This window comes from Artibeus jamaicensis, unplaced genomic scaffold, assembly GCF_021234435.1.
Source record: "Artibeus jamaicensis isolate MK-2021 breed Jamaican fruit bat unplaced genomic scaffold, CSHL_Jam_final contig_233, whole genome shotgun sequence".
Lineage (NCBI taxonomy): Eukaryota > Metazoa > Chordata > Mammalia > Chiroptera > Phyllostomidae > Artibeus > Artibeus jamaicensis.
The window spans coordinates 41,297,579-41,310,405 of NW_026521486.1; the positions used below are offsets into that span (position 1 = coordinate 41,297,579).

Genomic DNA, 12,827 nt, shown 5'->3' on the forward strand with positions numbered 1-12,827 from the left:
TGAAAAACTGTATTACATAACCACGTGATGACAATGGGAAAGATGGGTCTCACTCTGTCAAGTGCAAGAGCCCAGAGAAATAATAAAAGAAATGGGCAGAACTTAAAGACAAAGGAGACTCGAGAGTGAGAAGGGCTTTGTCTTGTGCAGCCATCACAGGAAACAAACTTAAGAAACCAGAATGTACCAGAGCATTTTGCCTGGTTCGAACACAAAGAGAGCCTGTCCCTGCTTTGTGAGGAAATTATATGGTTCCAATATTCCACTGGTGAAAGAGATTTGAAGTAAAACGTTCCAAATTTACTTCCATGTTATCCCAAATTTAAAAATAAGCCATAAAAGTGAGTTTATGGATATCAAGTTTTTCAACTCAGGAAGAGCAAAAAGCAATTACTCTTGTCACTTCTATGCCTTTGAGCAGAACTCAAAATTAATGGCAAAGAGATACCCTCAGTAGATTTAAATTATTCTGACAATTATGGTTATTACTCACATTCTAGTTTCTAGTTATATAACATTTACTAAGTTCTCTTAAAAAAAGTTGTCTAGAGGATTTCTATTTGGCTAAAAACACAGTATCAGAAAGTGGTACTGGTATTGTGTGTTGGAAGGTTAACTTGTCATCATTAAAGAAAATCTTGTGACTGAATCCTCAGCCAGGCACCCACCTGCTAAACTGCCGAAGGTGAGCTTTCTGCGGCCCACTTTCTCCACCAGCCAGACTCCCACGAGTGTGAACATGAAGTTGGTGAAGGCGGTGACGGAAGCCAGCCATATCGCAAGTCTGTCATCTTCAACACCAGACATCTGCAGGATCGTTGCACTGTAGTACCTGCGAGGTAAGAATAAAACACTTGTTGCTGACAGTCACTCAATGAAACAGAGTTGTTTGTATAAAAAAATACTCAGCTAACCTCAAAAAAACCCCAAAACAAAAAAAACCACCCATGGCTAGCTACAGTAATAACAAGAATTTAACATGTTTAATGCTAAACTCTTAAAGGATCCGTTTAAAGGATCATGATAGACTGTGGTCAGATATTTACTTTGAACTTTATTCACTGTTTTATTAAATACTTTATTTATTTTTAGAGAGGGGATGGGAAGGAAAGAGGGAGAGAAACATCAATATGTTAGTACCTCTCGTGCTCTCCCTTCTGGGGACCTGGCCTGCAACCCAGGCATGTACCCTGACTGGGAATTGAACTAGTGACCCTTTGGTTTGCAGGTCAGCACTCAATCCACTGAGCCACACCAGCCAGGGCTAAACTTTATATAATAAGAAATGACACTCAAGCAAGTAGAGAGGGCTGAAGGCTTCCGGAGTGAACTGCAGCCCACAACCACAAACAGGGGCAGCTGGCAGCTTAATTAAAACTATCAAGGAAAAGCTCCCAGCCTGTGAATTAGGAGTCACCACACACTGTGCAATTACGTACTTGACACAACAGAGACCTGCTGCATATACAATTTTGATTCTTGTCATGCTACTCTATTAAACTGGAGAGTATTCTCAATGTTTTAAGGATAAAAACAGATACACTGCATAAAATTATTCTTCCAAGTAGAGCCATAAACAAAACAGAGAGATTATTTCAATGTTTTTTTCCATTGCATGAGATTCCACAGATATGTTGTAGAACCCAGTTGTTGCCCTTGAGAAATTTGCAGTTTAGGATAAGAAAATCAAATAGAAACAAGTAATTTTAGTATTGCAAGGCGTTCAACTCACAATGTGGCCTAAAGGACAGATCAAACAATTTATTTGATATGAAAGGTTCCTTAATTTTTCAGGGAATTAATGCTTGAGTTGAGTCTTGGAAGAATGCACAGGGGTTTGCCGGCAGGTATGACGACCCGGCAGGACCCTCACTGGTGGAGAAGGAAATGACACAGATGAAGGAGAAAGTGCAAAATATGATGCTGGCCTTACAGAACGTGAAGCGTGTCCTTGGCAGGGCAGAAGGTGCAGTGAAAAGAGGAAGAGTGTGGCATAAAGCAGTGGCAAAGGCTCCTATTGTAGTAGGACCCTGACTGTACACGTCTGAGGCTGTCATTACGGAAATCACAAAGTGGAATTTAAAGACAAATAACATCATTAAATATGTTCTATGAAAAGAGCACCCTGATGATAGCTACATGGGAAGACTGAAGCGAAGATACACTGTTCTGAAGCACTTCTTTCAGGTCATTACATTGGCAACAGGCACCTGTAGGTTTTCTGTATTAACGGGAACCAGTGAGGGCAGGGGCTGAAATTCAATGGCCTCCTATTTCTCTGTCAACAAGAGATGCAAGTCCACCCACACTGAATCTTTTCCTGGGTGGAGCGTCGTGAGATTCATCTTCATTTTTTCTTTCAAAGATCTAATTTATTTATTTTTAGAGAGAGAGGATAGGAAGGAGAAAGAGGAGAGAAACATCGAACGGTGGCTTGCACCTGGGACTTGGCCTGCAACCCAGGTATGTACCCTGGCCAAGAATTGAGCCAGCACCTTTTGGTTTACAGACCATGCTCAATCCACTGAGCCACACCAGCCAGGTCATATTTTCTTGAATGCTGGTACATATGTTAAGTTTTTATTGCTGCCATACGCAATTAACCACAAGTTTAGTGGCTTAAATAACACAAACTTGTTACCTAACACATCTTTCTATTGGTCAGAAACATGACACGGATTTCTTTGGATGTCAGAAATCAAAGATGTCAGTAGGGTGTTCCTCTGTCCAGACTCCGGGATTCAGGTTTCCTTGCCTTTTCCAGGTAGTGGAAGTCTCCTGCGCGCCTTGATTTGTGGGGGCCCTTCCTCAAGTCAAAGTTAGCAAAGCGGGGTCAAGTTCCTGTCAGGTCACTTGCTCTGCGGTCCTCTTTTGCATGTGAGGACCTTTGTGATCACACTGGGCTAAACCAGACAACCAGCACGCTCTCCTTATTTAAGGTAAATCGGTGAGCAGATTTACTCTAATCTGCAACCTTGACTTCCTGTTGCCACACAACACAACACAACACAACATAGCATAACACAACATAACACAGGTTGTGGAGATCATGACATGCAAATTTTAGCATATAGAAAGTATTCTATCCCATAAAGGTGCTAACAAGCAAAAGAGCAATAGTTAGATTAGTTAGAAGGTGAGGAATGAAAGCAAGGACACCTACTTAAAGGGCAATTAGTTCCAAAAAATTCAGGCAAAAATGCTATTCTCTTTCATGTGGGCAGGAAATGACGTATGTAGGTCAGAATAATTGCCAAACCTAGTTTTTAAAACTCAGGTCATGGAGTAGGGAAAAGATGCATTTATCTCACATTTTAAAATGTGTGAATTCCAGCGTTTTCATAAATGATGCTGTCTGCCAACCATTCATGAAACTGGCTACCACCCTATTTATAATCATCTATGCCTTTATGTAGTAGCTTGAATTTTCAAGGGGCTGGGTACTGGTTCAAAAGTTACACAAAGCATGAAAGAGTCTTTTTCATAAAAGAACAATACGAACAACAGAAAACGGCTTTATTTTCTTTTTAAACGCAAAGCCTTTTCTTTTCATCATCATTTTATAACACCGATAAAATTATCATCTTCTTCAGAGACTTCCCCTGACAACTGTGGGTTATCTCACGCAAACCATCTCGTCCCCAGCATGAAGCTGAAAGGCCTGAGCGCCCTGTGGTTCCACAGAAGACGGCTTCCTAACTCTCTGCAGACCCCCAAGAACAGACAGGGCCGGCCTGTACGTGCTTAGCCGTCTCAGAGTATGAGAGACCCCACTTACAGCCTGAATTTTAAATCTGGATAAAACAAAACATCTCCCGAAAACACTGCCTCGGGTAATGGCAATCTATCGTAGTGAGGACCTCCAACTAGCAGTAAAAGAATAAATGCGAGCACTTTAAATGCCTGACAAAATACCTATTTTACGATGCATTTCCTACAAATTTCTGAAAAAAATTTTTTTCAACTCCTTGAAGCCAGAGCCTGTCTTTTTTATCATTGCCAGTGGAACAGAGTTAAATTAATGGTAAGAATCAGCTACTCAGTAATTGTTTGTTGAATTAATTGAATCTACCTACCACCAACTTTCAAAAGGGAATTAAGAATATTTACAATAAAAAACAGGATAGAAGAACAGAAGGACAGAGACCAGAGGGGAGAGGGGAGGGAATTTCAGGGGAAAACGGGAGGGATTTACAGGAATTAGTATAAAGGACACATGGACAACAACTAAGGGGGGGGGGAATGGGAGGGAGGTGGGGGTCACAGGGGGGTGGGCTGGGATGGGAGTAAGAGACAGAAAACTGTACTTGAACAATAATTAAGTAAAAAAATTTTAAATGTTATAAAAAAACAGGATAGAATCACTAACACAAAAATTAAAGACTGATATGGGAGAGTAAGGGAGGCAAAGGATGAAGCTAATTACATGAAAACTTTGGCTGCATAATCATTATAAGCTAGCTCTAAAATTGCTGGCAGCCAAGACAAAATAGTAAATGATAATTTTATCTGTTGGTCAAAGCAACATTTTTCAGTTCATAATAAAATTCTGGCATAAAACTATGAAGACTTTCATTTTAAGAACAGAAGAGCTGTGGGATGTACTCTTCCTGCCACTGACAGCCACTCTGAATGAGACAAATTAACCGACGAAATGTAAACATAACTACTTTAACTCATGTGCATAAAGGTGATGGTCTAGCTGTGTTAGAGACAGCTTCCCACAAGACACTCACCTACAAATCCTGTCTTAATAATCTTTTGGGTCATGTCACATCCGTACTTGGGATAAAGACCAAACTGAACGAGAAGACTAGAAGTCACACAGCAGAGCTCATGATAAGCCCTGAAAGATCCCAGTATCTAAGTTATGTTGTTTGGCTCTTTTAGTTCCTAACGTCACAAATGCATCTATTTGTATCATATGCCAAAGTACACTGACTACATATTCAAAAAGTGATTCTAATAAAAGATGTTCTTTTAACTGAAAACATTGTATTTTCCTACTGGGATGGTGTTTATTCAGTCAAACATCATTAATTGTGGAAACTACCTCATCAGCTTTAAGAGAAAATGTTTCACTCAAATACACAGGTCTAAAAGATTATCCAAATTTTCGTATCTATTTTATGTATTTTGTACACTGAGAAATCCTTTTTGTGTATTAGATGCAAGCCGTAAGCCACAAAAGTTAGAAAAGCCAGAAATTAGGATTTCATGCCTATCATGCATTTTGATATAATATCAGATTATTCTCAAATCAAGCAATGATTCAAAAATTATAGTAATCCTCAGAAAGCTAATTATCAATCACATTTAATATATTACAAGACAACTTTTCTAAGTTCAATTCTGCCAGGAATCTTTTGGAGAGAGCAGAGCAAACTGTCAGGGATTGCTACAGACCCTCAGGGTTCCCAACGTGACCCACCCTTCATCTCAGAGATCAGTCCCCTCCTGGCTTCACGCCTCCGGAAACCTTAGGAGAAATCGCACATCTCACCCAACTTAACAGGATCGCTGACCTTCCTCTACAAATCACTAAAAACGACGATAAAGGTTCTCTCTAATAAGAACTCCAACTCTTCAAGTTGGCAGACTAATTTCTTCTATGAAACACACACCCACAGCACATTGGACATGTGGGACTTCAGGCAGGCGTTTCCCATTTCTTGAACTGGGTGTGTATCACATCAGGTGTGTTTGTTCCCACACTTGTGTCTGTAATTATGTAATGACAGAATAATATGCACATCCACGAACTATAAGATGCTCAAAGAGAGTTGCATTAAAAACAACTGTACATTTTGAAAAGAGAAAATAAAGGTTAATCATTAAAAATTATGTAACAATAAAAAAAATAAAACCAAAATGGAAAAAAAATGGGAAAGTCTAGAAAGAGTCTTCCCTTTGTTTTTTTTCTCAAGTATCTTCAATTTCTAGTTCTATTTCAAAGAAACTAAATCTGGAATTTATAGGTGACAATATTGAGTGTGGTTTAGTCAAGAAAAACAATTTTTAAGTTCATGCAGTGAATATGATAATTATACAATTAAAATAAAATGTTGCAGGTACAGAATGCACTATTTCTTCATAACTTGTTTTTTTCCCAGTTAACTAACCGAGTGCTAATCCTAAGCACGTCAGCTGGGAGGGGTTTTGCCAGGCCTCATCTCAACCGACACCCCTGCTTCCTGCAGTAACAAGCGGGAGTCTGAGACTTTCAGGTCACCCATCTCCAACTGGTCATGTACTTCTGCACTAACCCGACGAGTCACTAAGTTGACTCAGTCTTCCCCTAGTTCACCCCTCCTACACTCTTTCATGTGTCCAGTGCATTAAGTCTAACTAGAGTTAGACTTGCAGCTTGGGACTAGGGTCCAGGCTGTTCCTCTCAATCACCCCACATATCCGAGGAAGGGGGAGAGGATGACGATGGAAAGAAAATGAGCTACGCTAGACCATCCTCTAACCCTCCTTCTTTTAGCTGCTGGCCTACCGTCTAGTCACCCCTCCTTCAATGGCGAGTTCAGTCCCTGCCTCGCGGTTTCCTTCTCCACTCCTACACCTGTACCACAGCTGCTGGTCAGAGTGGCATCAACGTGGACCATCCAGACGACATGTAAGTCTCTTCCTGGTTCCACTGCTGAAATCCTTCAAGTGGCCTAGTCTCCGACCACCCCCTCAGCTCCCTTACGTGGACTCCTGCACTCACACGGTTCTTCCCTCTCGTGGAGACACGAAGCCACACTTACACTCTACTTCTTTCTAGTTATCCATCGTCACCCACTTCCCCTTTCCCATAACTGTACTTCTGCCTTCAGCAGTTTAGATTTCCCAAACCAGTGGTTCTGGGGTGTTGGTGTGTTATTAAAGTGACTGGAGGGCCTGTTAAAACAGAATGTCCCCTTGGATGGGTGGCTCAGTTGGTTGGAGGGTCATTTCATACAACAAAAGGTTGCAGGTTTGATTCCCAGTCAGGGCAGATTCCTAGGTTGCAGGTGCAATCACCAGTCGGCTCAAAAAACCGGAGGCAAGAGATTGATGTTTCTCTCTCTCTCTCCCCCTAAAATCAGCAAACATATCCTTGGGTGAGGATTTAAAAAAAAAAAGAGGGAGAAAACAACAGATTGCTGAGCCCACCCTTCTGATTCCAGGCCCCAGAACTGGCATTTCTAAGATTTCAGGTGATGCAGACACTGCCTTAAAAATGTGCTTCCCCAAACCACTGTAGTTCCTTTCTTTTCTCCATTCTCGAATCCCTGGGCCATCCCCCCTTTGTTGTATTCATGTCAGAGACTCCTCCTGCACTGCTCACTTACACCCAGTTAGTTTTTCACTGCGCGGGTACATCAGCACCGAAGACAGAAAACACACAAATTGACCTCACCAGAAATTCTGTAAGATGCACACTCTGCAGCCCGCCCTGAAAGGCACTGCAATTTCACAGCATCTCCTTCCTTTGCACCGGCCCAATCTATCCAGACTCAGGTGAAGTCCGCCTGACATTCCCGGAGAAAGTGTGAGTCATGGGCAGGGTACTCCCTCATCCCACCACCACCAAACCCACCAACCTGCCCGATCCATTCCACCTGGCTTCATGGAGAAAACCAACGAGCACTCGAATATTTTTCTTCTCAAATCCTTCTTTCATGTTTGCTGCTGGAATTTATTAATCATTCCCTCCGCGATTCCTCAGCAGTTTATCTGTACCTTTCTTATAATACAGACCACTTTCCCTCCAACATTAGGCTGATTTTCATACACATTGTGCTCCCTCTACCAGACTATAAATTCCCAATAAAAGTCTATATGGGGTTCAACTTGCAACATCAAAGCTGGCTTCTGCCTGCATTTTTAGACATTTAGTATAGGCTTATTTAAATGAATGGAATGGAATGGCATTCAATCTCTCTTTTTATTTGTTTTGCCTTATTTTAAAATTTATATTGAGATACAATTCAGAAATAACAAAACCTATTTTTAAAGGGTATAATTCAGTGATTTTTAGTGCATCTATGACTAAATTTTTAACCTCTTAAATAACTATAGTAATTAATGTTAAAATGTATCCAAACGATTGAGGATGAAAGGGGAAACAATAACCCTGGAGGTGGCTGTGTGGGCAGGGTGGAGGGCTGTGTTCTGAGTATCCTCACCACCACGCTTCTCTTTTCTCCCCGCTGCCTGGCACTGACTTCCTGGGTCCTCACCCGCCAGGGCAGGGAAGACAGCATTCAAAAATTACTCTGTAACTTGTGAGCTTTTCTACTCAGATGGTGATACAAAGGAGGCTGTGTTTCCATCATTTATTGTCCCTCTGGTTCTAGGTGGTACCATCTAATGCCGCATCATTAAAGCAATCAAGAGGGAAAAAGGTGCCAGTGTAGTTAAAATTCCTCTCCAGAGGTTGACGAGCCTGAGTGAGGAGAAAGGGCAGGTTGTGGCCTTTACTTTAAAAAAAAACACACTGCTCTTGGTACTATCAAGAGGGAATAAAACAGTATCTTCTTTTAAATTTCAATGGTCTCAAAGGTTTGTTTATCAGCAAAAGTTTGCAAGGCCTTTGATTCTATATAAAAGCAGCGCTTTTGGAGCACAACCATATAAAACTGTGAGTATGCAAAGATATGTAGTTTTATGCACATTATTTATAACTCCGAGTCTCTGTGGAATCACAGACTGAAAAAGTAGATCAAGAGCAGGCAGAATAAAGTGGGAAAAGGCAAAATGAATAATTATGGAGGGTGTAGAACCTCAAGTATAAAAATTAACTACAGAAAAATACAACATAATGTTAAGATACATTGTATCTGGGTTGTAGAGTTTAGGTACTTTTTCATCTTTAAATGTTCCTAAGTTTTTATAATAAGCAGATGTCACTTAAAAGCATTGTTTAAAGTATTACGGTTTTGTAGATTAGAACATGACACTCATTGTATTCAGGAACCATAAGCCTCCAAGTCTGTGAACTCAATCCATTATTTTCAGTAAAACAAACAAGACAATAGTCTTCAGAGAAAGACACTTTGTTTTTTTTTCCTTTGCCAAACCCAGCATTTTCTTAAGTGAAACAATCCATGTCATATACATATTGCTGGCCCCAAAACTATGAATAAGACTGAAAAACAACCCTAGCTTATAGATTCAATTCAACAAATATTTAGACATCATAATAGTAATAGATATTCTAATGGAAAATAAGCACATAATGGCTGAATGTGAGAATTACATGCAACTAAAATACACTTATTTAGTGCTTACAGTGTTTCAGAAACAGTGGGAGGCAAAAAGACAAGTAATATCTGGGACTGGGGGGGCAGGGGCTCACATCCCACTGAGGGAGACTGCGCACAGTGAACTTCACTCCCCTGGGCCAAGTTCAAGGACAGAAGTTTGAGTAAAGCACTACTGGAACATAAAGGCGGTGATTAACTCGACCCAACAGTTCAAGTACCTAGTGTTCCGATTAGCAGTATCACGATTTCTCAGACTCTGGGATTGCAAACATACAAAGCAGCCAGGATTCTGGCTGCTGGTCATGAAGGGCTTAGTCTGTGAGAGCATTTAAAACCAGCTCAAGGATCATACACAGGGAGGATTGAAAAGAACTTCAGAGACTGTAAATTACAGTCAGGAGGACAAATACCCATTTGGTTCACGGACTAGGAAAACAGTAGTGTCAGAAATGCACAGTGCAGCCAGGGAGGAAATTCCTGACTTTGGTGTCACAGGGGATGAGACTGACCTGAATGTAACGACCTTTAAGCTGTGCCTTGGAAGCAGGGGGTCCATGATAGATGGAGAAGGAGCTCCACCCACTGGTGCTCAGGAGGACAAAGCACTGAAGGGGAGAGGTGCACTGGCGGTAGCGTGTTATAAAACTCAACGGCGTGGCTCAGTTCCCGAAGACTGAGAACACACACACCGACTGTACTTGAAAGTCTCTCATACGCTCACTCTTCAACTCTGCAAGTGATGACTTCATGTCTTAACGGAAGTGTGGGCTTGCAGAATAAGAGCAAGTGAGGGAAGCAGAATACAACACTGTGAACAGGAAGCCAAGTAACTCATTTTATTTCATCATCTAACACGTCAGTGCAGAGAAAATTCTCACCCCCGCCTTTCTCCTGCTATACTGTGGATGAAGGGATTGTATAACATGGCTTACCTGTTACAGATATAAAAACCAATGAGTCTAGACTGTTACAATAAACTTTCTATGAAAAGATAGATTAATATTAATGGATATATTAGTACCAAAGCACCCAGAAATTCATTCTGGTCTTAGTAAGGAGGAATTCTTGTGCTTCTTTGGGACAATTGATTTCTTTCTACCTAAGGGAAATCATGACTCATGTAACAAAACATCTCTCCCTTTCTGTACTGGCTGCTAAAACATTTAGAGCAACATGACTGTCAAACTTCAGGGTGACTAAGAATCACCCCTATGCACACACACCCCTGCCCTGGGTCCGGTTCCAAGACCACTTTGAAAAGAGACAGGCTTTGTGACCTAGTTCCTAACAGCAAGTGTCTTGTGTATAAATCATGTTATCTTTTCCTACTTTGTCCCATTATCTAAACCATAAATTTTAAAGTTTATTGTACCTTACTGCTTCTCTAAGTAAGGCCTCAAACTCTTCCTGGAGTAAAAAAGGGTTGAAATGAATAAAGACTTCTGAACTGATATGGACAAATCTTATTTTTCCTTTTGCAAATATCAGGCAAAGAAAACTGATCTTTTTCTCTCTCTCTTTTTTCAACAGCAGAGGAACTAGTTGAGCTGTAACAGCCCTGGGCAAAAAAGACTGCAAAGAGAGGATGACACACCACTGCGTCATTAAATAGTAAACAGGCTGCTCTCCAGATGCCAAGCTCGCTGACAACACTGGGCCCTTTGATATTCAAATGGAAAGTCCTAAAGCTGCAGAGGCTCATTTCAAGTACATGCATGCGGCACCAGGACACACTTGTTCAATTATTAGCAGGACTGCAGGACTTCAAGAACAACAGGAAAAATTCTGCCCCGATGTACACATACATGTGACCTGAAGAAGAAAAGCAATTATCCGTGAGTCACTGTACACTTATTGAGGGGTTAGTGCATGAAAAACATTTTAATTCTCGGATGCTAGAGAAGACCACTGAAATCATCTAGCTAATTCTGAAAATCTAGAAGAATTAGGAAAATATGTTAAATATCTGTGTGTGTTTGAACGGATGGTATTGTCTTAACTCTCCACTTCCCTTTATGCATGTACGATTCCTGTTTCTTACCATGAAAATCTTAAAGCTGATTTATAAGAAAATACAGAAGAAGAAAACAATGAGAATAATGGCTAACATTTACTGAACATTTTCAGAGTCTAAGAAACCCAACTTCAGACTTGGAACTGATGGCAGGACTCATCTGCTGATACAAGAGGACAAGAAGCTAACGAATGCTTTGTGCATGCCAAGCACTGCCCAGATGTGCTTTACCTGTATTTCATCGGTCATTACAAACTCACATGAAAATGCAAGCTTGGTAAGAAGTAATGCTAAGTATTATAGGGTGTAATTAACTCAACGTAAAGGTTTTACATTACACTCTCTCATACATACTTGGGATCCCAGAGAGACTGTTACGGAAACTCTTAGCTTATTCACCTTACACACGGGACAAAACATAAACCTCTTACGTATGTGTAGCACTTTGCATTTAATTTGCATAAAAGGTATTTTCACTTTCTATAGCTAAGGTCTTTTGTCTAGTTTAGCACTTTTGCTGCTAAATAAGCTGTCATTAATCATGAACTTCGTAAAATAGACAAGTCATAGAAGCATTTAGAGACCTGCAGAGATGGGCAGATGGGCAGATGAACAGGTAGCCAGCCTGCTCCAAAAGAGAGGTAGGCTGCCCCTTAAGGGGGATTTAGAGCATTAGCCTATCCCAGAGGCTCAAAGCCATTCACACTCCCCTCTGCTGAGAGCTCTAGAATCAATTAAAACAAACTTAAAGAGCAGACTTCAAAGGGAATAAATAAAGCGGGCATCTTTACAAATGTATGAGAAAAAGGGGAAATAGGGTTCCTCGCTCCCTCTATCAGGGTGATGTCAGGGCAAGGGACTGTTAGACACTGAGCCCCCAACGTTTTTTAATGGGACCAGAGGGTAGACTTCCTTCTCTTTCCAGCTGCTTCTCTTCTAATGGCCACAGCTCAGGCCTGGGTTACTCGCTCCAGTTCCGTGAGAAAGTAACCATTATTCTGTTATGAAGGGCATCGTTAGAGTTTAACTAAGTCATTTAAAAATAAATTTCTAGAAGTTCTTTCTTCTTGGCAAGGAAGGCGGAGAAGTGCCAGTACCACAGATCCAGATAAAAGAGCTGGAACCGGGAGCCAAGAGACAGGTGCTCGCTCTGGTCACCGCGGGAGGCCCCCCTTTGCTCCCTCCTTGCCCTCACTGGTTAGACACGGGGCACCGATCTGTTAGAACAGATCGGTGAGGAACAACCCTACTCCTCGTATCAGGAACCTCCCCCCGTCAGTATACTCCTGTGTTGCACCCCTCATCCCACCCAGCTCTCAGCCCTGGGACAAAATGCTTGGCAACTTTCCGAGCGGATGTCAAACGATGAGCTGGCTGCGCCGACTTGGTAATAACCCCTGAGGGGTCTACGTCCCGCTGGAGAAGTGGCAGCGCCACCCAGGTGGGCTCCCTCCGTGCCCCAGTTCTGCGGCTTGTCCTGGCCACGGGAGAAAAGTCTGATGTATTTCATGTAGTTTTCTACTTAAATATACAACTTGGTAAGATACTTAGAATTAGTGAAATTGTAACAGCAT

At 41.4% G+C, this 12,827-nt stretch overlaps 1 protein-coding gene across 1 annotated transcript in view; it reads right to left on the reverse strand.

Annotated features, from left to right (window-relative positions):
* The window catches only part of SLC2A13 (solute carrier family 2 member 13), a 281,336-nt gene that overhangs the window by 79,476 nt on the left and 189,033 nt on the right, over positions 1–12,827 (reverse strand). The window contains exon 5 of the mRNA XM_037139707.2: positions 669–832. Coding sequence (XP_036995602.2) covers positions 669–832 — 164 coding nt within the window. The remainder of the gene's footprint in view (positions 1–668; positions 833–12,827) is intronic.